The 26,841-nt window shown below is 32.2% G+C and overlaps 4 protein-coding genes across 9 annotated transcripts; 2 read left to right on the forward strand and 2 right to left on the reverse strand.

The window, feature by feature from the left end:
- On the forward strand, nucleotides 534-17,785 carry LOC109345224. Of its 4 annotated transcripts, XR_002107403.1 has the most exons (4): nucleotides 535-1,761; nucleotides 2,784-3,113; nucleotides 9,913-9,915; nucleotides 17,774-17,785. XR_002107403.1 is itself a non-coding variant. In XM_019584092.1 (3 exons), exons 2-3 carry the CDS (start codon nucleotides 1,070-1,072, stop codon nucleotides 3,001-3,003), a joined length of 912 nt encoding a protein of 303 aa, XP_019439637.1. In that variant the 5' UTR covers nucleotides 534-836; nucleotides 1,022-1,069; the 3' UTR covers nucleotides 3,004-3,157. The 4 variants fall into 4 exon arrangements, 2 of the variants coding, with proteins under 2 accessions (XP_019439637.1, XP_019439636.1); XM_019584092.1 differs by lacking the exons at nucleotides 9,913-9,915; nucleotides 17,774-17,785 and having other exon boundaries at nucleotides 534-836; nucleotides 1,022-1,761; nucleotides 2,784-3,157; XR_002107402.1 differs by lacking the exons at nucleotides 9,913-9,915; nucleotides 17,774-17,785 and adding an exon at nucleotides 3,216-3,357.
- Nucleotides 4,865-6,821, forward strand: LOC109345225 (60S ribosomal protein L11). The gene is made up of 4 exons (XM_019584093.1): nucleotides 4,865-4,977; nucleotides 5,092-5,242; nucleotides 5,420-5,615; nucleotides 6,418-6,821. Exons 1-4 carry the CDS (start codon nucleotides 4,975-4,977, stop codon nucleotides 6,611-6,613), a joined length of 546 nt encoding a protein of 181 aa, XP_019439638.1. The 5' UTR covers nucleotides 4,865-4,974; the 3' UTR covers nucleotides 6,614-6,821.
- Nucleotides 9,327-10,906, reverse strand: LOC109345223 (receptor-like protein 51). Its single transcript, XM_019584090.1, has one exon. The coding sequence runs from the start codon at nucleotides 10,792-10,794 to the stop codon at nucleotides 9,493-9,495; it is 1,302 nt and encodes a 433-aa protein (XP_019439635.1). The 5' UTR covers nucleotides 10,795-10,906; the 3' UTR covers nucleotides 9,327-9,492.
- On the reverse strand, nucleotides 14,291-20,530 carry LOC109345222 (cellulose synthase A catalytic subunit 8 [UDP-forming]-like). Of its 3 annotated transcripts, none has more exons than XM_019584087.1 (13): nucleotides 20,032-20,530; nucleotides 19,840-19,919; nucleotides 19,700-19,754; nucleotides 19,476-19,617; nucleotides 18,695-18,967; nucleotides 17,992-18,337; nucleotides 17,730-17,867; nucleotides 17,520-17,645; nucleotides 17,231-17,443; nucleotides 16,656-16,890; nucleotides 16,362-16,561; nucleotides 15,677-16,030; nucleotides 14,291-15,015 (listed from the first exon to the last, which is right to left on the reverse strand). In XM_019584087.1, the coding sequence occupies exons 1-13, from the start codon at nucleotides 20,207-20,209 to the stop codon at nucleotides 14,428-14,430; spliced, it is 2,928 nt and encodes a 975-aa protein (XP_019439632.1). In that variant the 5' UTR covers nucleotides 20,210-20,530; the 3' UTR covers nucleotides 14,291-14,427. The 3 variants fall into 3 exon arrangements, with proteins under 3 accessions (XP_019439632.1, XP_019439633.1, XP_019439634.1); XM_019584088.1 differs by having other exon boundaries at nucleotides 14,428-15,015; nucleotides 19,840-19,916; nucleotides 20,032-20,209; XM_019584089.1 differs by lacking the exon at nucleotides 19,700-19,754 and having other exon boundaries at nucleotides 14,428-15,015; nucleotides 19,851-19,919.

A 26,841-nucleotide genomic window follows, 5' to 3' on the forward strand; every position in this document is an offset into this window, starting at 1 on the left:
CCAAATTGAAGTCAAAAACTGATTTTTCTGACCATAACAAAAGAAAATATTATTTCTATTATGTCTAGAGTGTAATATCTATGTAATTAGGGTGTAAAAATTTATACATAGTCAGATTAAATATTTATATACAGTCAGTGTAAATATTTATGCATAGTCACTGTAAAGATTAATACACACTCATTGCAACGTCCACATTCATTTGAATTACTTCTTTTGAAAAATCAATAATAATTAAAAATAAATGATGAATAATATAATGACACTATAAAAACTTACAACATCAATGTATACGTATTTTTCTCTTATTTTTAATTCAATGGAAATACCTCCTCCAATTTATTAATACAATCACCCCGTATCTTTTCTTTCTCTATTTGTCATTATTATTTATGATTAGTCAGAAAAATATTTAAATATTACTTTTTAACTTAAATGAAGTGACGTAATTTGTAATTTGTGGTCTGTCTCCCTGTAAAAAAAAGCTTTATATTAAAAAATCCAATAAAGACAAAGCATACCCTTCTATTTCTTATATCCTTTGCTTTGGTCACTAATCTATTCCATCTAATGATTCAATGTTACTCATATCTGATTACTGTTTTCTCTAGTTCCTTTCTTCACCAACCTTGTCTAGTGAATATTTATTTCTTATTTCTTCCTTAAACACTATCCTGAACCTGCACGCCACGCAGGTTTTAAGTGGTGTGGATTGGATTCAAACATTCCTAGATTTATATTTTGTTTGTAGAATTTAATGTTTGAGGTAAAGTTGTGTTTTTGAGGCTGTTGGTGGGGATTGCTTTGTTGAAAATTGAGGCAACCCATATTTTAAGGTATATCATCCCAAGTTTGATTTTTTCAATGATTTATGATAATATCTGAAGATTTTGTCTCAAATCATGAAGTGGGTCGTTGAAAGATATGGATTTTCCACCTTTCATTTTATTACATTGTTCATTCATCCTATATAATTTAAAAAAAGTTTTTTTTGGTGGGGTTTGTTCTGTGTTGTTATTAGAAGTTTGTTTCCAGGTTTGAAAATTTTGAGTGGAACAAATTATTGTAAATGGATCAAGATAGAAGCAAAGGTATAGGTGTGGTGTTGGACCATGTTCATGAAGGGGTTGATGAGAATTTGAGTATTTTAGTTGAAGGGGTTGCAATTGATGCAGTAGATGGGGGTAGCTTGGGTGGAATAGCTTGTATAAGTGGAGAAGTTGGGACTTCAAATGAGACGGGTAGCGGCTCGGGTTTGAATAAAGAGCTAACAGAGGGTGCTGAGGAAGTTAAGGATCGTGATGAAGTAAAAATCAGTGATACTTCGACGGTGGTTGATCAAGGGGGAAGTAATAATTCAAACCATTTGGTAAATCAGGAAGTGCTTGAGACTGTTTCTGTAATAGAATTTATTCAGAATGAGTATGTAAATGGAGAGAATAGGAAATTGGAAGCAAAAGTTACTGAATCAGGGTTGAGCAAAGTACCCGTGAAAACACCGAAAGGGTCAAGTGATGTAAATTCGTGTGTGATTGACATAAACTGCGGCAGCCACAAAGGGTTAAGTGAGAGTTCAGATGGTGAAAAGATTTGTAGGATTTGCCATCTTGCTTCTGGGCGACCATCAGATGCAACATCCGTTGGCATTGCTAACGACGATAGTAATGCAGATTTGATTCAGCTTGGTTGTGCTTGTAAAGACGAGTTAGGCATTGCCCACATTCATTGTGCCGAGGCATGGTTCAGAATTAAAGGAAACAGGTATCTGTTCTTTCCAAGTTCCAACTATCAGTTTGTTTCTAGTTTGTATATCAAAACTAATGTGATTTTTGAGCTTTTGCACTAAAGCTTTTAACATTGATCATGTTGTATACTTATTTTGAATTCCTAAAGCTGTAGGTTTCATATGTTCTTGTTACTTAATTATCCAATTTGGAACAATTTATGAAAGCAAATAATCCCTGTTATTTTGGTGTGTTCTATCTTTGTGTGCATCCTGTGACCTTGTCAACATGATAACTTGGAACATTAATTACCTCAACTATAACATCAAATAGCCGGATAGGTTTTATCTTGTTATCTTTTATGACTTGTCTTCTCAATTCTTTCAAGGTCTGCAGCATCCTTTATAGTTTATATGATCTAGTGAGACTTTCCAATATCAATATTATTATAATTTCATTTTCTTTATATCCATTCTGAATTCATGACTCGGCTTATACGTAAGTTTTGTGCTTATAAGGCCCTTGAATTTTATTGCTTACCATTATCAATTTATCATTAGCGAGCTGGTTACTATAGCTCATCGCTATCTCCGTTTGGACTGATACATCTCTAGTTGAAGATCTGTCTTATCATCATTTCTGCACCTAGACATAGCTGTACCTTGTATATATTGGTGCCTATCAAACTATTTCGGGTGGAATGGAATGGAAGTGTATGAATTAGACATATACATGATTAAAAAATGGTTAATTAACATCCATATTATGCCATCAAGATGTAATTTGGCAATTATCAAATTATTGCATTTACTTGTCATGTTATTTTGAAAATGTGCTCTTGTAGTAGTCCTAGTGAAGATTCTTTTGGATGTAGTGTTTCTCTATTCAGATTATATATAGGGTATGAACTAGGAAAATTATGTTTATGCTTTCATCATAAGTTTGAATAGAAATGATGCGGTCAGGGTAGAAATGTGATATTGGCACCATGTCATGTAGCCTTTGTATCACAATCTATCATGAAATACATTATTTATTGGCTACCTTTCTTAATGACAGAGTATGTGAAATATGTGGCGAGACTGCAAAAAACGTTGTGGGTTTTGCTGATCCTGGATTTATGGTAGAGTGGAACGAAAGAAGATTAATGGACAACGAAAGCAACTCATCGGGCAGGTTTGTTGGATGCTGGCGAGGACAACCATTTTGTAACTTCTTGATGGCATGCCTGGTTATAGCCTTTGTTCTGCCATGGTTTTTTCGTGTAAATATGTTCTAACGGTGGAGTCAAACACGATTGATTCTTGCATTCAATTCTTCGTACGCGATTATACTACAAGTGGATGATTGGTTCCTGGTTTACATTCTATGATACATGAACAAAACTTAGTGAGATATATTAAATATTATTAATGCTTAACCTTATGTCAAAGTTGACATTTCTCAGGGTCTTTGTGCACCAACAAGTGAACCCTCTTCACTATAGAGAAGTTACCAGCTTCACAAGTGATTTGCCAGATTGTTCCTTTATTGGAATCTTTATTTGTGTAAGTTGTTATCATGTAAATATATATACATCTGGTTTTTTTTTCAATGAAAAAAGTGAATATATTCCACATTTGGTGGCTATAGATTTTTGTTTGTAATAGTTTGTGCTACAATTCAAAGGGAAATTTGGTTGTCATGTGGTATTTATCTGAGTCAGAGGTGTTGATATTTCCTTTTCATGTTGCAAAAGTTGGCAAAATTTCTAACTTTTGCTGAAGCTACTTTTCATGTGAATATTATATGCTACCAAACTTATGTGGCCAGTCAAGAAATTTGAACTAGAACTTGCTAATCAGTATAACATAACTTCAACATTAATAAGAATTTTCCATCAATAAAATAACATAAGTAGGACATTGAATGTTCATCATTACGAAATGTCACCATTTTGAAATAAATATTTTTCTGCCATTAATTAGATATGGTGTTGGTATTTAAAATAAATAAAAAATATTTATCACCACAACTACCATCATGTCATCATCATCAACACCACCATTGTCGTTCATACTATCATCGATACTACCACCACCATTGAATGCAATGTGTTTGGTAGACAAGTATGAATAGAAAAAAGAATAAGAGAACTTATTTATGTTCATCTTATCACCCACACATTGAAAGTGTGTTTAGAAGAGCTTATAGCATTTGTATAACCTCTTATTAATGTGTTTGAGAATTAAATAGTTTTAATCATTGAGAAGACTTCATTTTTTTTGGGTACATTACATAGAGAAGACTTTATTTGCAACAAAATAAAAAACTCTTTATCTTATTGAAAAATACTATCGATATATCAACTTGAGAAGAAAAAAATAAATTTCGACAGAACTTCTAAGCTATAATAATGTCCAATAAGTTAGTTGATAATAATGTTTGTTGAATTTTCTATTTCTTCCCATGTTGGATCCGTATTCATTCTATGTAAAATATACTACTCAGTGAGGTCTACACTTGAATGCATAATTATATCCCAATAAATTAATCTCTCATTCATTTGATGAGAAGATAAGGAACAAAAAAAAATACAGTCACACTAACACCTACCTTTTTTATGTTAATGCATTCGTTTATTAATTTATTAAATACTTATGTGCGGCTATAAAAAAAATACTCTTATATGCACTAGCACATGTCATAGGAAATACTACAAAAATTAATAATGTATCTTCTTTTCTTTGTATTCAATGACTATTCATTGCGACGCTTTTTTAATGATATACTCGTGTTTGAGAAACGTGGCTAAAATTTTTAACCAAAAACTAACTTAAAAACACTATCTTTTATTTTGTTATATAAGATTTGGCTGTCAAAGAATAAGAAATACCATTTTAGTTCCTAAAAGTGTACAAGAAATACATCGATTTTTTTTTTCAGTCCATATCAAAATATATATTTTGGGAAGGTAATTATGTACTTTTCTAATGAACTTTGATTCTGAATTATTGGTTAACAAAAAGTTTAAGGATTAATTTGAATGAAACTATTTACCATTACAAAAATGTCTACCTAAGATAGAAAAGAGAGGTTTATATAAAATAATAAAGTGGGCCAACGCAAGGATGCAATAGAAAATAGATTAAAGTTTGGGGGTGTTATAGTCATTCCAGTGGATCCAATATTGAGCTCAAAAACCCTAGCAATAGCATAGATAGTTCATTGTGGTGGCTGCGCTGGTTACTCTCTTCCTCGATCGAACGCCATGGTAACTCTTTCTCCCTCAATGAAACTTTGATAATGAAATTTGAATTTCAATTAGTGTGTTACTGTTTTTGTATGTTAATGTTATTGCTGTAATGTTATTGAAACAAATAAACAGGCATCAGAGAAGAAGCTATCGAACCCTATGAGGGAAATCAAGGTGCAGAAGCTCGTCCTCAACATCTCTGTTGGTGAAAGTGGCGATCGTCTCACCAGAGCTGCCAAGGTTTTGGAACAATTGAGTGGCCAAACCCCCGTTTTCTCCAAGGGTATATCCTTTTATTTTAATGTGTGTGTTTCCTTTCCCCGGGGATGAGCCTCGGCGCGAAACAATAAGGTTGTTTGCCTTGTGACATCGGGAGATTCAAATCCTGTAAACAGCCGCTTCGCTGACTAGGTCAAGGCTATGTTATTCTTTTTAATGATTATTTATTTTGTTTTTACAGCTAGGTATACTGTTAGATCCTTCGGAATCAGGCGTAACGAAAAGATTGCTTGCTATGTCACTGTTAGGGGTGATAAGGCAATGCAACTCCTTGAGAGTGGATTGAAGGTCAAGGAGTATGAACTCTTGAGGAGGAACTTCAGTGACACTGGTTGTTTTGGATTTGGTATTCAGGAGCATATTGATCTTGGAATCAAGTATGTTCCATGCAACTCTCCTGTTTTGTACTTTAATTATTATACAATGCAATATTGATTATCTAAGAAGCATATATATGACACATGGATGCGACACTATATGAATGAATAACATCATTATCTAAGAAGCATGGATACAACAATATATGGATGCATAACACGGTTGAAACATATATATAGCTAAAATACCTAAATACATAGAAGTATCGCATCACATCGGATAGGAGTGTATGTGTCTACTGTTTCATGTGTTGTATGGTATACTTGAATTCACACTAACAACCATTTTGAAGTGTTGGTGCTACAAATCTTGAAATATAATTAAGCAAACATGCCATACGTTTTCACTTATCATTAGGAAACATGCAAACAACTCCCATGTTATTGAAAAATGGATGAATATGATGTCCAATTTTGTTGTTGCCTCATATTACTTACTACTGACTGATAAAAGTAATGTTTGAACTTTAAATAAGGACGCAGCATAGTTGCTTTTGTTTGTGTGCTTGTGGTGCTGTTATCAATAAAGGTCAAATAGACGCTACTAAATGTTATATTTTCATTGATAAATTATTATACATGCTATGTTCTTGTTGAAAAACAACACCACTAGCACCTAGGAAACAATACTTGAGTTTTGTTCTTTGAAAAATATGATGTGGGTTTCACTGGATTTTCTTAAACCAGAAGATTCAAAACAATTTTCAGGCAAGATATGTATATAACATTCTGACATGTCTTGGAGAGGGGTGTTATTTCTGTCTGTTACTTGGGCTTAATCTAGTTTTGCCTTGCTATTTAGGTACGATCCTTCAACCGGTATCTATGGTATGGATTTCTACGTTGTTTTAGAACGCCCTGGATACCGTGTTGGCCGACGCCGAAGATGCAAGGCCCGAGTTGGAATTCAGCACAGGGTGACCAAAGATGATGCAATGAAGTGGTTCCAAGTTAAATATGAAGGAGTTATTCTCAACAAGTCCCAAAATATCTCTTAGGCAAGACTATTTGCAACATGAAGACAATTTCTTATTTTATAAGTTTTGGTGGGTGGCCCAATTTTAGCCAGTGAGTTATCATTTGAATGGATTTGGTTAATGTTGCTCAGATTTTTGTTGTTTTTGTTGTTTTGTTTGACTTCATTACAATGTCAGTGATTTAATCCAAAGATCAATATTTTGTTATAACCTCTTTGATTTGTTTCAAGGCATAAGTCAATTAAGCCTTGACAGGATCAACAACCACAGTGGAATGGATCCTCATGTGTTTTGACATGATATGGTTATTTGAAGCAAGATCACAAAAACTTTAAACACTACTGAAGTGTTGGGGTCTTTTCAAAGCATATGTGGGGATCCACTCCCCAAATACATTACAGTTAAAAGGAATTCTGGTAGTTAACAAAAGGTACAACAGATTCAGTTCATTAAAACTGGATTTGGAGTATTTACTCTTTAGTCTTTACAGTTTGGAAGAGTACCCTGTCTTGGATTTAAGTGTTATTATGAGTTCACCTCCTTCATTTTAGAGTAACCTTCCACTCTTCTTGACTTGGCTAGTTCTTCCAACTCCGCAAGTTTCAGATTGTGCCTGCTTGCCCCTCATAATAGCTGGTAATGCATCATTTTTAGCTCTATATCCATTCCTCTTGGTGTTGATAGAGATGTACAAGGGGATTTCTTTACCCGGGTTGATTGTGGCCTAGTCAATCTTATTCATGTAGATGCTCTTATACCTCTTATTCTTTACACAGGTTGAATGGGGTTTACAAGCTGCATATTTTTATGAAAATATATTGGTGGTGAGATGTTATGATTTTTGGGGGTGTGGGAGATCTCAATTTGCCTTGAGATTCCAAACCCTCGTTTATAACTTCTGGTAAAAATAATTCTATATCCCCCTGACGTGTTTTTATGTAGTTCTATGCCATTTTAGATCCCAAATCATTCCCATTACCTAAGTATCATATATTCTATTCACACTGGATCTTCAAAAGTATCACATATTTAACCCTTTTAAAGTCACTTGTGCATTAAATCATAATAGCTTAAATCATGGATATAGCTAGTATCATATTGTTGAACAATTTCATATTGGTCTTCCTAACACAATATTCACTTTAAATCTAGGCTTATATATATATGTATACATGTATATATATATATATATATATATATATATATATATACATGTATATATATATATATATTAAGGGAGAAGTGATGAGGTTTGTGTCTGTTCCACAACAGAGAAATTACAGAATGATTGGGTTTGGAAGGTTTGGGTGGAAGCATAACCCTACCTTAATCTATTTACTAAAATGACTTTGGAGGGTTTGGGTGGAAGCATAACCCTATCTTAATCTATTTACTAAAATGACTTTGACAATATAGTATAGTTGAATTAATCAATGAAATTTGTGTCCATCTATTTTAGGTACACACTGCTAACATGATCCTTCATAAAAAGGATGGATTCATTGTTAGCAATCCATATATTATATATATATATATCATATCTCCAAATACATTAATATGTTTCTCTATCCTTTTTATATTTTTCTTCCAAACAAGCCCTTAAGGATATAGGACAAACATTAGTCGAGAATGAGGACAGAGCTAGCATAGTATATGAAGGATAATGGCTATCCAATCTAATGTTGAAAAGGAATATGTGTCTAAGTTCATTTATTTACATAAATCAAGGTAGAAGACACAGCTCGTATCCAACCATAAAATAAAATTAAAATTGAAGCAGAGCAATATAATTCACAATCATATCCACTCAGGAAACCTTATCATGACCATTGCCAACTTGGGTCACTGTCCCTCTCTCCTCATGCAGCAGAACCTGAAGTAAAAAGTGTCATAACATCCACCTATTTTCCTCTAAAATCAACACATCATAACTTGACTTCAAATATTTAATTAATTGATAATTCGAATCAGAAGAATGATGCACTTGAAATGGTTGGTAGTAGACACTTGTGCAGAAGTGCTTCCACAAGGGAATGAGATTTAAGAGTATAGGTAGGTTAATGCTGGTGAAAGGTTTTCCTAAGCATCAGCCACTGTATAATCTAAACAATACTTACACAATTACACGGCTGATTAAGTAAGATGGTGCAATAGTGAAAATATGCAGAGGTAGAGTGAAAAGTATGAAAATGCTAATTGCACGAGTAAAATACACAATAATATTATCTAATCTAAACAACCTAAATTTATCAATTTTTTAAAATTTCTACACATTTCAAAATAAACTCATTTAAAAAATAAAAAATAACTTAAAGTTATCATAATTTAATATTATCTTAAAATACATCCATCTTTCAGACATCACCTGCATATTCTCCACCGTTTACTCCTAACAGCTAACGTGGTTTCAATTTTCGAAGCCTACTATGTTGTCATATTTGAATAACATTGGCAACAAAACCTCATGTTTACATATTTTCCCTCTTCCACGTTATCACTTATCAAGTTATCATACACATTACTTCTATATCCATTTACTCTAACAAAAATACAATATTATCCCAATATTGTGCAGAAATGTTGTAAAAATAACATTTCGCTTTCCATATAAACTCATTTCATTGCATAACCAATTATTAGCGCAGAAATATAATACAACTAAAATGTAACGATTCTACTTCCACATTTTTCCTTTTCTATTGGACACCTTGTACATATATTGCCGCCACCAAAATATATCAATGTTTTGTTTTCTTTTTTCATTTTCATTTTGTTATTATTACATTTCAATCCCCTCTCCTTCTTGAACCTAGTCTATAACAATCGTATAATAATAAATAAATTAAACAACCCCTCAACTCAAATGACCAATTTCCCTAATCTAATCAAAAGAAATTCTTTTAGCGACAACATTTTGCACATAGAATCATTAAAACAATGAGAAAGACAAGGGATGAAAGTGTAATAGCAACACCAAGAACAAACTTGTTAGGCCCATGATGATGCTTTTTATTGTTCTTGCTATCATCTTCATCATCATCACTGTAATCATCATCACTGTTATCATCTGCAGAAGAATCTTTAGAAGATTTAGACACTGGCATTCCATATTTATCACAAGGAGAAACCCCAAGCTTCAATTTTGAAGACAGTATCGAATGGTTATAACACAAATTACTATTCCCATTAACGTTAAACACTTCCAATCTCTGTATAAAACTCTGGTTAAAAGGCAAAACCCCATGAAAATTGTTGTTAGCTAGATTCAAGTGCTTGAGGTTCTTCATTTGAGAAATGAACTTTGGGATTGTACCATTAAGTTGGTTTGAACTCAGATCCATGTGAACCAAACCTGGCACAGCAGAAATTGAATCTGGGATAGACCCAGAAAACGAGTTCGAAGCTAAAGATAGAAAGTTCAGTGAAATCAAGTCACCAATGGAAGCAGGTATTTCACCAGAGAGAGAATTCGATGAAAGATTCAAACTTTGAAGGGTATCAAGGATTGTAATGGAAATGGGTATATTTCCTTTCAACTGATTTCCAGAAAAATCGATGTGGGTAAGTTTGGAATGAATGTGCCCAGGTAAATAACCAATGAGATTTGCATGGGAAATGGTTAAAGATTGAAGCTTGTTCATGTGGGCAAGTATAACATAAGGGCCAGAGGCTTTAACTTGAACGTTAGTGATAGTGAGATCAGTTAAGTTTTGGAGCTGTGAGAGCCACGCGCCGGTGACCCTGCGGAGGCTGTTGACGGCGGTGAAGGAGCGGAGGGAGGAGATAAGTTCCGGTGGGAAGCGGATGGGAGGTACGTGGCAGTTGAGGAGGTGGAGGGTGTGGAGGGTGGAGAGTGATTTGAGGGCGGTGAAGGAGAGTGCCACGTAGGAGGGGCAGTTTGAGAGTGTGAGAGAGGTGACGTGGCGGAATGGGGTGGTGTTGTCACATATTGTGGCATTTTGGTAAGAGGGTTGAGAACATGGGTCCTTTGATGTTGGAATGTTTAGGGATTGAAGGGCTCTAATTTGTTTAGGGTCAAGAGTAGTAGTAGTAGAAGAAGAAGATGGAGAAGTTATAGGTGAATGAGTTGGAGGGAGAATTTGAGATGTGGTAATGTTAGGGAAGATGAATAAGAATACCAAGAGAAATGGAAGTAGAAGTGGTGGTGGCGGCGATGGTGGTGGTGATGGTGGTGGTCTCATGGCTTAGTGGTGGGGAGATAGAAACATATGTGGTGATGTGAAGAGGAAAAATAGTGTGTTGATGTTTGAATGAGTACAAGGTAATGGTGAAGGGAGCTTCATGGCTTAATACTATGTTCAACTTTCTTTATTTAATGAATAGCTGTTATACTTGGTAGGGCATGGCCTAGCATATTCAAGGGTAATTCTCTCCATTTTATTAAAATAAATGTGACTATTATTCTATTAGTTAATTTTGGTATCTTACACATAGCAAATGATTAATATGTTCAAAGTGGTAAATGCAACAAGCCTGAAGGGCCACGACCAATTGATCATGAACACCGATATACAGAAGAAAAATGATCATTACATACTTACTTATCATTATTAAATCACCTCACTTTACATTGTTGTATGTAACATAGTAAGAGGTTTAAAAAAATCATGAAACCAAATATAATCAAATAGTTAAATTGTATATAATTAAGATAAAGTAACAAACATTAAATCACATTTTGTCCTTTAGTTGGCTTTCCAAAATATATATTTTCTGATTCGATTAGCTTTCAACCAATGATATTTCATCCTTTAGTTGGCTTTCCAAAAGTTAGCTAGCTTTTCAGTTAATTTTGTCAAACAAACCATTTTTAATAGGGATGACAATTGGAATAGATTATACAAAAATTAGCAACAGTGAAGAGGGAATTTTATCATGATGAATATTTTTGGATTGCTAGTAAAAATATATATTGATTAAAGGATGAAGAACAAAAACGATAATAGTGATTATTTCATAAATATGAATAATATAGTCTTTATAAAATGATTCAATTTGTCTCTTTATCTTGGCAAATCTCTAAAGCCTAAACTACTTCACCTGTTGTTTTTGCTATCATGTCAACAACAAAATGAGTCCCACAGAAAAAGGAAAAACCCAAAAATAGAAATTGAAGAAAACCCCATGGAGCAGCTGCATGAATATTCATTTTAGGTTTTCTAAGAAGAATGTAATATTTATACACTTTCAATGTAAATATAATTTATATAGTTACTATATTATTTATTATTCATTTAAATTACTTTTATTAAAAAATTAATAATGATTAAATATAATGATATAATGACAATATATAAAAGTCATAAATTTTGAGCTAATATATTTTTTCTCATCTAAGAAACCCTTAAAGACTATATTAATTCGGTACACTTGATGCATGATATCATTATAATATACGTTTCAGTAAGAATACTTGTTTAAGTAGCTCTTTTAAAATATTGTTTATTGATTAATACATGAACAAAAACTGACATGGATCGAAAAGTCCCTATTTTTTCATGAAAAAAAGATTCCCAAGTTATTTTCAAGAATCCATTTAAAGATAGAGATCATTGCGTATTGGGTTCATAAGATTTCTTAGATTAGTAATTTTGTTTATTTTTTTATTAACCGCGATTACATGACTTGACCATATAAATTTGATTAAATGTGGAAATACAATGCTGGTATGATGAGAGCAACAACTATAATTATTATTGTGTTTATTGAAATCGGATAAAATTGACTTCATGATAGGAATATCAGCTATTTCTGGTTATAAAACCAAAAATTCACACATAATAACAAAAGACTAATTGTCTATTTGAAGATGGGTATTACCAAATGATTTTTATTAGGATATAAAATCTATGCATTGATATTGACAGTGTAAAGATTTATACACAGTCGATGCATCATCTACCATCTATTTATATTACTTTTATTTAAAAATCAACAATAATTAAAAATAAATGTAAATGATATAATGATAATGTAACAAATTTAGTATATACATCTTTTTTTCTCTTTTTATTATGCATATAGTTAGTTGATATAGAAGTGGTTTTTTATTGAGGTGGGCCTATTATGATATAAAATCTACTTTGAGCAAATTATTATTGTTATTGTTAACATGTTACTTCTTTTCAGTTATGACTTATGACATGATTGACATCTATCAAACAAACCCAACAAAAATAATTAAAGCCAACGAAAATAACAAAATTCTTCAGAGCTTGTATCTTGCAAAAGATTTTTATGTTGTGTCCGTTAATAACTTTGTTACTTTAACTATTTTTCGTAAAAAAATAATTACTTGTTTTGTTTTTTAAGTAAATAAAATGGATGAGCATCAATTTAAGTAGATCAAATCAAATAACGCGACATAATCTCAAGTCTAGTTGCTTCTACAAAAATATATTAAATCATTAGTATCATATAAATGAGGACATGTGATTCTTATCCATTATATGCAGGTTTCAAATTACATATATTTTTAATAGATTAAATTATTTCTATTTCTTATATTTTATCTTTATAGACACATAGAAAATACTATTTAAAAATCAAAGGAGAATTATAAATTATCACATGTTGCTTATGAAAATAATGTGCATCCATTTGATGCTAGTCATTAGTTGCAAAAAAAACATGAGAAGTTTGCACTATATGCACTCAGATCAGCACTGACTCATACTTTTTTTTATGTTATTTTTGAGCTCCAACAATAAAAGTGCTGAACAGTATAATATGAAGGGTAATGTTTAATGAATCATGTTTAACAATATATGGATTTCATTTGATGTTTACTTTCAGCTTTTATTTTATATATTTCTGAAATATGTATGTATAAAGAAAGTAAAAATTAGTTGAAAGCTTAGAGCAAATATACAATCAATTATAGAACTCTAATATTAGTGAATTGACATTCGTTTCACTACCTAAACATAAAATTCCATTCTTTTGTTTTCAGAAAAGGAAAAAAATAAAGATAATATTTTTTTTGGTTATTAAGTCTGGTTTTTATAAGATGATTTTTGATAATATTACGTATATTAAGAAATATGTTAATATGTTTAATTAATGAATATGTAAACAATTAGAGATAATTTTTGAAATTGTGGTTTTTTATCTTTCCAATCATTGACATAAGAATATTTTGATAATAACATCAATTAATAAATATATATATATATATAACTTTGAAAAGACAAAACTAAAATTATCTTATCAGAAAAACAGTAAAAGTACTTCATAACTGAGAAATCCATTTATTAAATTTTCTAAAGTTTAGTCTTTTTATCCCATTTGAAATAATATTTTTTAATCTTCTGAAATCTGAATATTGGGTACCTTGCTTTTAGAACATACCAGCAAAAAGCATGGACATTGAAATTTGTCAGGGAATATATGCATTGATAATGATAGGTCAACTACAAGGTCAGGGGAGTCACGTCATTTCAATTTGTAAAGTCATGGAACTAATAACAAACTTTATGTCAATTTTTTATTTTCTATTATAGAAAGAAAAATCACTATTTCACATTGATATAATTAGTCAACGCATGATCTAATTCACACACCAAATTTGTCCACAGCATTGAAAAGAAAAAAAGTATGTAACACTAAATTTTTCCAACCTACCTAAAAATGCCTAACATATTTCTATTAACATAAATAATGTATATGACTTTTCCATACAAATGATCAAATCACCATTATATATCGAGAAAATAGATAATTTAAATACTGATCGTATAAGTTTTTTTTTTTTTTACAAATATCAGAACATGATTCATGTATTAATCATCGCCGACATATATAATTGTTATGACTTAACAATCTATAGAAATGCATGTCTGAGCTATGGTTGCACTATCAACTCTAGTGACAAATGGGTTTATCTTGACCCAAACTAGAGAGAACACAGAAGCCAGTAACACTGACCAAACAACAACAATGGTTGGTGTTCTGTTTTGTCTACCCATGAGACCCTTAAGGAAAGGGTATAGATGAAAAACAACCCAAAAAGCAAAGAAAACTTTTCCAATAAGTGGTCCCCAAGATTCATAGCCACCATTAAGTGCATCAGAAAATCCAGCAACAACACCAACCATGTTAACAATGATAAGGGTTGTTGGAGGGATTAAGAGTGTTGTCCATTTGATTATGTATAGTTCACCAAACTCTGCATCATCAGCAGCTTTTGCTGTCACAGTGAAATTTGTATCAACACCTGCTAGCATTTTTAGGAATCCTTGGAACACTGCAAATAGATGAGCTGAAACACCTCCAATCACCCAGAATTGCTCGTTTCGCCATAAATCTTCGACCGTAACACCACTCCATCGCATCTCTAGCACGCTGGTTACTATAATGGAGATGAAAAGTCCAAGAAAGAGTGCACTTGCAAGGTTGGAAAGCTGCATTGTTAGTAAAAAGAATAATTTGAGTTTGGCATTAGTGTATTAGCCTTAATTTATATACTTGATTTGTTACTATATATTGTTTTCTTGGGTTAGGTGGTTAGTAGTTACAATTCATTTTTATTTCATACTACCATGTTTGGTGAAGTTTTGATAGCACTAAGTTGTGTTGTTTGATCATATAGCCAACTTTACGTACTAGGAAAATACTTTGGTTTGGTTGATTACATTTAGTGGGTAATCCTTAGCAGTGTTCTAAAATGCACTCTACAACCACAATTGCAGTCATAATATTGCGGTTTTAGGAGTCGCCGCGTGACTGTAATTATAGCCGCGTCAGCCGCATTTTACCGCAATTGCTGTAAATGCAACACAACAACAACCAAGACTGCAATTTATGGTGTGTGGACAGAACATACTGGAATAAGATAGAACAAAATCTTCTGTTTAGTTCTCTTTGGTTCCACCACTTATGTACCTAAACGTTATACTAATTAACCTTTTGTCTTAATCTGACTACAAGATATACCAAATACAGAACAAAACTCAAATATCATGTTACATTCTGTTTTAATATGTGTACCATATTCTGAGGATTGACTGAATTAATAATAGTTATATGACTCAATTGTTTAGGTTCTAGAGAGGAGGAAATTACCGTCGGAATGATAAATTTTCCTGTCAGAAGGCAAATTGCTGGCAAGGAACAATAAGCAACAAGAGGAAGGGATGTAAATGGGTAGACAATGGTGTTTATATATGCCAGTCTCTGCAGCCATTTGAGGCGACCTCCTGCAAAACCATACCAGAGGGGGCAGTGTCTACTAAGGAAAATCTCAACCGATCCAAGGGCCCATCGAAGAACTTGGTGCAACCGATCAGACAAGTTTATTGGTGCTGACCCTTTGAATGCAGGCCTTAAGGGCATGCAGTAAATTGACCTCCACCCTCGGCATTGCATCTTGAAACCGGTTAAGATATCTTCAGTGACTGAACCATATATCCAACCAATCTGAATAGACAACAAGATAATATCATCATTAGATTCTGAAGGTAGAATGTGTATAACAACTGGTAATGTAATCTAACCGATATAGGTAGCATTTAGCGCACAGACAAAACAATCAGAATGTTTTGTTATGTTATCTTTGGTTCCATCTCTTCTAGTAAAACCAAAATGTTTCACTTGTTAATCTGATTTGCTGTCATGTTCTATTTGTAAAATAGACCAAACATATAATAGAACATATATGTTACATTCCATTAAGTGTTAACACATGTATCAAATGCAATGTGAATTTAGCACTGCACTTTAAAAAATAATGTGAAAATTTATGCCTGACCTCTTTTCCCCATTCAGTCTTCTCTTCATATGCACAGCTAATTACATGAATGGCCTCTTTGATCAGCATTGAGGGATTTGCAGATTCAGGCACTCCTCCATTTTCCATAAGTGTAGATTCAATGAAAACAGTTGACAAGCCAAATGTCTTCTCAAAGCTCATTTGAGAAATCAGCATGGACCTCTCATATTCATCATAATCTGCAGGAAAGAAAAGAAGCCAGAGGAATATTACTCATTGAAGATTCTGCTATATGTTTAAATAAAACTTGCCGATAAAATTAACCGTGCTTACTATCAATCTCTCTGAGATTAAAAATGGCTGCATCAAGTTCTTCCCTCTTTGCATCTTTATAAAGCTCTGAGACATCTTTGGAAGCCTTCTTTGAGGGGCAGCAACAACATGATGAAGATCTTGGTAAGTTTGGCATAGAAGGTGGACTGTAACCATAAAGTGCTTGTCGATTGAAAACACATCCAGTCCCTACATATACAGGTCCTTGAATGCCATCAAGCCCTTTCATGTTAACCTGTAAGAGATTAAGGTTGGAAACAATATTAAGAGCTGTGTCCATGTTTTTCTACTTCATAGTTGTTAAAATGTTAGAGTTGTAGCCCTTCATGCACTATATACATCACTGTGCTAATAATGTTAACAATGAGATAATCTGGACATAGAAACAGATATATTCCAAAGAACTTGGACTCTATAGATGACAAAAATAACACAAGCGCTGATAGTCTTCGATCTTATGGCTACGCAAAGCTTTGCGGTGGATACTTGTTTGATAGTCAATGTTTCTACCAAACAAAGACTACAACTTCTGTTAAGCATAGGTGGTAACATTCTTTGTTTTGAATTTAACTTACATCAAAGAAAACTGTGTTGCGATTGGCATATCGATCGCTACGATCAATACCATCAAATCTCTGAGGGAATTGCACATAACATACATCTCTACCAACTTGTGGATCCATCATAAAACACATTGCTTCTCGAACAGCCTTACTATTGTTAACATAATGATCACAATCAAGATTGAGAATGTAGGGAGCATTTGTGAGAACTGCTGACACCCTCACCTACATAAATACAAACAAGCATTATAAAATCTTGATGATCTTATATAATATTAACTTGAAGTGTGTGTATCCATACCAGTGCATTTTCGGCACCAGCCTTTTTGTGGTGTTGGTAACCTGGCCTTTTTTCTCTGGAAACATACACCAGCCTTGGGAGTTCATTTCCTTCCATGTCATGGGCACCACTGTGTCCAAGGAAAACCTGGAAACAGTAAACAGAAGTTTTGCTTGAAAAATCTCTAAGAAACATATGAGATTTGATTACACACAACATGAATGGAAATACCTGAATCATGCCAGGGTGGTCGCGCGGGTTATTTCCCGGCCAAGGGGAACCATCTTGCATTGTCCATCCTTCATCTGGTGTTTTCTGAGCCTTCGCTACCAAAGCATTGATTCGTACCTTAAACTCTTCATATTCTCTCTGACATAAATGTATGGTAATAAGTACGAGGTCTTGTCTTTGAAGTCTTAGGTAGCGTTTGACACACAAACAGAACATGCCAGAAGTATATAACTAAGATGTTCTAAGAGTTTTAGATGCGCACCTTCATCGCTCTACGTTCCTTCACAAAAGAAGGCTGTACTTTGTCCTTAAGGTAGTCAATCTTCTGAGAGAAGTAGAATTCGGGTGCTCGTGGTTCAATTGAAAACTTCCTGCAAAATGGAATCCACTTTCTTGCAAAATCAGCTGTCTCTACAAGGGACTCAAATGTCAGCATTGCAGCACCATCATCTGAGACATAACATGATACTTGATCCACAGGGTAATCCACAGCAAGAATAGAAAGCACCGTATTAGCTGTGATCAATGGTGGTTCTTTCATAGGATCAACTGTACTCACAAAGAAATCCACTGCAGCAAGCTGAGATGGTTCACCTTCTCTTTCAAACCTAGTGAACATTCAGCATCCAAATCACATAATATCATTTCTCACATTTAACTTAGGTAAGCTTAATTCTATGGTGTTGTCATTATATAATACACCAAACACATAACAGAACCGAACCGAACCGAATGAAAATATCATATTTCGTCTTGTTCTGACATGTCTATCAAATGTTGCCATAGATATTACACTGCTATATACAATCCATTGATTTTGTTTTTATATAGATTACCTTACACAAATTCTTATCAGAGAAAACAAATACTAAAGCATACCTAATATACTATAATATGATATTTTTTGCTCTAAGCTTGAAGTACAAGTAACACAATCGAAATATTGAACAACTTTGTGCATTTACCTTGCAGAGAGCCTGTCAATAAAAGTTTCTCTATTGATAGGATACCATTTAGGGAATTGATCTAACACCCATGAAAATGCAAACCAGATCTCACAGATGATAGATGTCAACCACATACCAAAAGCATTATCAACAGGATGCGTAATTCGATAATGGAAGAAAAGAGCCAAGATTATCAGTCGCGTGATTATCACAAATCTGTATTGTGAGAGTTTTGTTTTTGAGATAGGAACAATAACTGAGAGTGGTTCAGCAGCATCAGCCTCTGATGGCCTGCAAAGTATCATCATGCATCCATGCTCATCAGAGTAGTTATATGATTAAGTTTTAATGTAACAGATTTTAAATCCATGGAGCAATGGCAAAAGAAATCATAAAAGACATGACAAATATTCTTTATCAAATTATTAGTCTTGCAGGTAAAACCAGAAAGTGTAAACTTTTTTGATAAAAAATAAACAATTTAATAGTACAGCCAAGCAAAATATAATTGGTATCTGCATACAGTATATAACAGTATCTAGTCACAATTACAACCGTGGTAATGTTGTTGCTTAGTGACAGCATCACATAGGAAAATGTTATTATGCTCATATGATTCAGAAATTAATCAATGAAAAAATTCAAACAATATTTTCATTTTAGTTTACCTACATAATCTTCCTTTTCAAGTCTGATTCCATGCATGTAACCAAATAACTCTAACTCAAACCATACATAATTTTTCAAAAAAATGTTATTCCCTTCAGGAAAAAGTGTTTGATTTCTTATTTGTACTTACTGTATTTCTTCCATTTTCTGTCCTGGTGGAATAATTGGCACCTCATTTTTTGCTCCCTCTTCCTTCTTATTCTTTTTATCCTTTTCCTTCCAGTTCTCCACTCTATTTTTCCAGATTGGATTCCCTGATTCATCATTTAGTTCTACAAGGAAAACAATGCCATCAATGAGTATTTCTAAACAAAAATTGTACTAGAAAATGTGAGGTGAAGTCTTATTGTTTACCGCGGCTCGCTGCTGACACATTAAGGGCATTTCTAGCATGGAGTGATCCAACTTCCTACATAATATGCTAGGAAATGTTAATATAATTACAGATTTGAACAACTTAACAGTATCACAACATAATACTAATATCAACTTACCTGTGAATTACTGATCTGGGAAGCCATTGTGGATCGATTTTCGGAAACCTTGGTGTCTCCATTAGCTTTTGCTCTGTCTTCTATGAAACATACAAAAGAAACAAAACTTAGAACATGTCATAAAAAATGACATATATATGATGAAAGAGTAAAAGTGTAAAACTATTAGTCCATTAAATGTAGAAATGTTACCTTCATAGGGAGTGCAACACCTTAAGCAGAATTTACGATCTTCACTGATATCATAATCAACACAAGCCTTGCAAATTGTATAATAGCACACATGACAAGCTACAAACACTTCACCATTAGCATCAACTCCAACTTGTTCTCCACAAGAGTTGCAGAAATGAACATCAGATTCCACCATTTTGTTGTTTAGGTCCACCACCTTATATGTTCAAAGGACCAAAATTTCTATAGCCCTTTGCATATATGCTATGATGGGTTTATATGAAAGGGCATAGACCCATTGAAGGTGATGGTGTTAGGTTCATTTTCAGAAGTTGGAGGGTTTGTGTCAGTCATTGTTTAAGTCTCAAACTAAGGTACATCACATGGAGAGATGAGAAGAAACGTTTAGTGTTATTTTCATGTTACAAGATATATATTTCAATGTATTGATGGAACTATAAGGAAAAGCTTCGGTTGGAGAGGGTACATCTCTAACTAACCAAAATTACTTGTGAGTCAATTATTATTATTCTCATAGAGCATAGCTTTGCATTTATAGTGTGCATGGGTATAAGGAACTACGTACCAAATTGCAATGTCAAGTTTATTGGTATAAGACTTCACTAAATCATTACCAAAATGTCAAATGTTCGATTCATATGAGTTATACGTGTTGAGAGAGCAATCATACACCAAAAAATGATTAATTTTTTATTCATAAGATAAGTAAAATAAAAAATAAAAAATTGGATTGTTAAACACTTTAGATGTACATCCACATCCATTCCTTAAAACCAACAATTCCAAAATGATAGCGTTGACAAAAGGTTTCCCATTTGATTTCTTAGTTATCATATGATATTGACCTTATTTAAAATAGGTTTAATTTGTATAAGTATAGAGACCCAATTATAAACATTTAAACTTTAGGGAACTATTTAAATTCCCCAAGACTTTAAAGAACCTACGAATTCAAGTTATTAAACTTCTAATATAAGATCTTCTGAGATGTAGTAACTATAATATGTGATTAGATGCGCGGCCATACTTCAAATCATGTTCTATTGTTTTCAGTAATGTTAATTACAAATATGATGGGCAGGGAAATTGAAATTGTGAGAGAAATATAAGCTAATAATCTCCACTTAAGTGTGGGTAACACATATTTACTAGTCTCATTTCGTTTAAGTTCATCATGTCTCGGCTCTGATACTATTTGTTGAACCAAACTGTGAGCAGGTAGCCTCTAACCAATGAGAAGTTCCATTGTTACTGAGGTATGAGAAGAGTGGAGAGCCGCAAGTGAGACATAATATCTTGAACCAAAATCTTAAGACATTAGTTTTATGAGTCTTTTCTACTTACAAATTTTTTTCACTCATCCTCTTATATTCAATGTGAGACTTCATATTTGAATAAATCTAAGAAGAGGAATCACATTCATTCGAACAATGATCTATTGTCTCAAACCATGTCTTACATAATAACATTGAAGCAAAGAGAGAAAATAATAAATGTAATTTATTTAATTGATATGACAATTTTTTAATTAATGTAATACAATATTTATAAGATATCTTGGGATAAAACATATTGTTCCATTCATGAGTTATGTTCTATTTGGATTTCAACCCATGGAGAATTAATGTGGGTTCATCTTTCCGTAGTAATAAATAAATAAAATATAAAAGTCTGGGTTCACCTTACCATAATGATAATAATAAGGGAATTACTCTTGAGTAAAACAAAGACGGTGTAACTGATGAATAAATGGTACTTTACCGTTCACTCTCACGAGTTTACGTTCACCTTATTCTCCTTACCAAACTAAGTAACATGTTTCCCATATAAACCACTTGCCATTTATGCTGCTATATTAAATATCAAAATACACGTTTCTATTCTGAGTTGTTCTAAGTTAACATAATCATACAACTATTTGGAGGGGATTCTAGTAGTATATGCTTGCAAATTAAACCAAAGTTATTTTGTGTGAGACTGATTTTGAAAGCAAAGGAAAAAGAGAAGGATTAATTGAATCCTTAATTTGTTTGGCATAACCTCTTTAGTACCATTCTCTCTGTATCAAATTGAGGACAACATCAGGTGATCCAGTGCGGCTTTAATATCGCATCATGTGATGTAGCTTTAATATTGCATTACGTGATGCGGTCATAATACAGTATCTTATTGTAATTGTGGTGTGATATCAAATTATAATGATACGATCACAACGAGCTATAATACAATCGCATTGAACCGTATCAAGATGCAACATTATCGTCGCATTAGACTACATTGATATCAAAAATATATTTTTACTCACAAAATAATTCACATCGTAACGGCCGCAACCCACATCACAACAACCACAATTATAATAACTACAATCGTAATCGCAATTTAAAATACGAATCTCTAGAATATGAGTTTTCTAAAGTTGTTTTGTTTGAAAATGTTTTGAATTTGACTGTTAAAATTTTATCTGGAACATATGTCACGGTATCCATTCAGTACTGGACCAAGGCTGCATTCAATTTATTTTGCATGACTTTCGCAAATAAGAATAGAATTGAAGAATTTTGCATTTCCAAATTCCATTTTTTCATCTTCTCATTGTTGGACGAAAAGAGAAGGAAATAAAATTTTGACTACCACTAAAATTACATATATTTTTATTATTTAGATAATTCATATTCTTTTTAGTAATATAACTAAGAAGTTTTTCTTCCTATTAAGTGGTATCAATTAAGGAAATTAAGTTGATTTCATAATAGGAGTTTTAGTTAGTAACTGTTTCTATCGCAATAATACCAAACAAACCATTTGCTAAGGTGGAGATTCTAAGTCACCGGTCCCCATTTTCTTCTTCACTGAAGATGAGTACCAAATACCAATAATGCAATGGCTTAGAAATTAAGTAACGTATGAGAATTTTGTACCAACTCCTCGGAGACTGGGCCGAAATGAAATTTTAGCACGGAACTGTTACATAGAAACTCCAAAGAATCAAGTTATTATCAACTCTATTTCTGATACAATGAATTTAATATTCTCCTTCTCAATTAGAAGAAACAAACATTATTGGTAAATAAACTACATTTAAGTATTTCCAATACCAATTTTAATTGAAACAATGTCACATGGTATATAATAATTGTATTATTATTAAATTAAACCAATTAGTTGACTTCTGAAACAATTTGATTATTACCAATTTTCACCATACCAACACTTCCATGATTAGCCCATAAACTCTGCATCTCAAATTATTTAACGGACCAACCTCCATAGGTTACTAAGCACGTTCATTATTGGATTGAATAATTTGAATTTCATTTTTATATTGTTATTCAATTGTATCATCACAGGCTGTTAGTACCAAAAGAAAAATAGTATCACATTATATTAGCCTGCCATTGGTAAGTAATTATGTTAAGACATTAAATATTCCTAAAATTAATGGCAAGGATATGGACTTAAGTTAGAAGACTTATATTTGAAATAGGTAAATCTTCACTCCTAAATAATTAATGCCCTTAGATAAAAGATAAAAACGAAAAATTCTATAATGTTATTTCATCATTCTATACATTTTCAATATCATTAAATATCTTGTGGGCCTAAATTTTTATATTAACCAAGAGTCATTGATCTAATAGTGTAAGATTTTACTAAATCTCTAAGATTGAGAGTTCAATTTTTATAAGCTACATTTAGTAGGGGACAACCACAAACTATAAAAAGATTAAATTTTTATCAAAAAAATATAACAGAATATCATTGATAATATCGGAATTTTTTATTTATACTAATTACATAAATATTATATATTAGTCTAAATATAATTGTTGGTATAAGAAAAAGAGAGGGCAATGAAGTTTCCAGACGCTTCGCGCGCCTATTGACAAGGGTGACTTATCATGTCTGAGTCACGACTCGTTCTTCCATATTTGAAATTGAAAATTGGAAGAAGAAAAAACGAGCGACTCTTCCGCAAACCATTCTATTCGATTCAATGAATGAACGAATATGATGTTATCGGACACACACAAAATTTACAGAAGAAACACAGATAGAGAAGAAAGAAGGTTTTAATCGCGATAGCAGTTTCAGACACTTTTATCATTTCAGATAATTGTCAGAATTTGAATTTATAGTGGATACGCTACAATTGCAATCACAACCAATAATATCTAAAATTTTAACAATATCAGTATCTCATACATCCAAATTTAAAACTTCGAAACTTTATTTCTCAGCAAAAATGTACAACTCAGGCACAAATATAACAATGCAACAAAAAATGAAGAGAAAGATAAATAAAAAAGAACTAATTAAGCTTGAACGGTTCTACTGCGAGGAGAAAAAAGAGGAATGAGAAAACGAAGACGGCGTGGGAGAGGAGCGGAACGGAGCATTTGCTCCACCACTCTCGCCATCAACTCCGCATACTCCTCCAACACCTCCGCCACAATCACCACCAATATCATATTGTTGAATTCAATAATCGGGTCGGGTTTGATAGAATTTGAATCCGAACGAAACAATGAGAGACTCACACTCTTGTGTCAAAGTAATATCAATATGGTTTGGGATGAGAATGAAAATGGCATTGGTTTAAATATAGAGATGTGGGTGACCTGGGTTGCCGGTATTGCACAATCTGGTCTGAGTTCAGTAATAACAACGGCGCCGCACTTATTTGAGCTTCCCTCATTGGCTGTGTTATCTAAAAGGTGGTAATACTAGAAGAAAAATCATATCTCTCAACAAATCTTCCTGTTTCTATTCAATCAAATTACATTTAAGTAATATTATTCTGTTTTTATATTTTCTCAGTGATGTAATAACTGCACTGGATGGTTCAACCACTTTAACTACTAACCGGATTTGCGATTCTAGTTTATAGTCTTAACCGAGTGAGGGGTTGAACCGCTTTGAATCGGAGAAATAACGGTCTAACTATGTTAAACTCGGTTGAACCGCAATAACTCGAGAAGTGAAAACGGACAGTTTACTTAAAATTTTAAAAAAATATAACACCACTCTACTATTTTGTTTTACTCGGGTCCAAAAAAATACGGAAAAATATTATTTCACTGTAATTTTATCTAATTATTAATTATATAAAATTTTGCATTTATATAATAATATATTTATAGATAAAAATGATAAATTATATATGAAATCATTCGGTCTGATCGGGCTATTTAACCACTTAAATCTAATACAAGATCTCTTCCGGTTTAATGTTCGGCTCAGATTTCACAATATTGATTTTTATTACTATTGGAAAAATAATTCGAAACAAATGATCTTCATTCAGTAATAGTTTCTAGTTTTGTGTTTTGTTTAGTCATTTCTCACTTATTAAGGGAATTTTGTGGGCTGGCTGGGGTAATTATCGGCACCATATCTATATCTTCTGTGTTAAAAAGTGATATATGAAATAACATAATTTATAGCATAAAAGATGTATTCAAGTAATTTTTATCGTTCAAGATAGTATGTTTGAGTTTTTAATTATATAAGAGAATAATGCTTATGTATTATTAATATATAATTTATATATGGTCAGTAAATCTGTACTTCATTTACTACTTATTTATATTATTTTTTTTAAAAATATATGATGATTAAATATAAATAATAGATAATATAATGTTAATGTGTAAAATCTTATATTTTCAATATATACATTTTTCTCTTATATAATTACATATTTTGTGATAATAAGTGTGTATAAAAATATTTTGTACATAAATAATAATATATCCGTATAATAAATTTATTTATAAGTTGATATGTAGAATTTATGACATAAAGTAATAATTAAATTAATTATATATAAAATGTTTCTGAAAATATAAATTTACAAATATGTAAATAAGGAAATATGTTTATATAAGGAAATATGTTTATATAAACTATAGAACATTAAATATTCTTCTATAAATTATCATATGATTTATATCTTTACACGTAACCTATAACACTTTCAATCATTTATATGAAAATTTTATGGAAATATATATAATTACCATAAATTATTATTATACTATAATATTTATGCGCTAACAATACAAAGATTTATACACAATAAGTATATTATTTATTACTCATTTATATTATTATTATTCAAGAGTCAAAGATAATTAAAAATGAATATGAGATAATACAGTAACAATGTAAAGAAAATAAAATTTTCCTTACGCACACCAGAAGATAACATATCTTCTTAAATCCACAAATTGTTTAACATGTGTATTATTTTTTATAATATATTTTAAATTAAAACTTCTAAGGAGAAAAGAAAGAAGACATATATCAAACAATAAATAAATTTAAAGAGATAAATTTTTTTGATGTAAGAAAATATTTTATTCCCTTATCGTTATAAATGCTAGTTACTAGGTAAGATGGATAGAAGTACAATCTTGCCATCAGAAAATCTTATCCTCTCCCCTCAATATTATTAAATGTATTCATTTATTGCTTCTTGACAGTGATGTATGGGCCCTGTGACCATGTGATGTTATTGTCTTTTCTGCCATCTGCATGTATCATCCAATAGTTGTTTCTTGGCTGCCATACATGTGTAGAGATGGCAAAATGGGTCGTCCGGAAAATTTAGCACGTGCCCGCAAATACCCGTAAAACTTTAAGCAGGCGCAGACATATCCGCATTGGTTAACGGATAAATTTTAATGTCCTGCCTGTTTTAAAACGGGCTAATGGGCGGCCCGCGAACATTGGCGAATAATTAAAAAAATAAAAAAATCATATAATAAATGAAATGAAATTAAATAAAGTAGTTGAAGATAA

This window comes from Lupinus angustifolius, chromosome LG04 (assembly GCF_001865875.1).
Source record: "Lupinus angustifolius cultivar Tanjil chromosome LG04, LupAngTanjil_v1.0, whole genome shotgun sequence".
NCBI classification, from domain to species: Eukaryota; Viridiplantae; Streptophyta; class Magnoliopsida; order Fabales; family Fabaceae; genus Lupinus; species Lupinus angustifolius.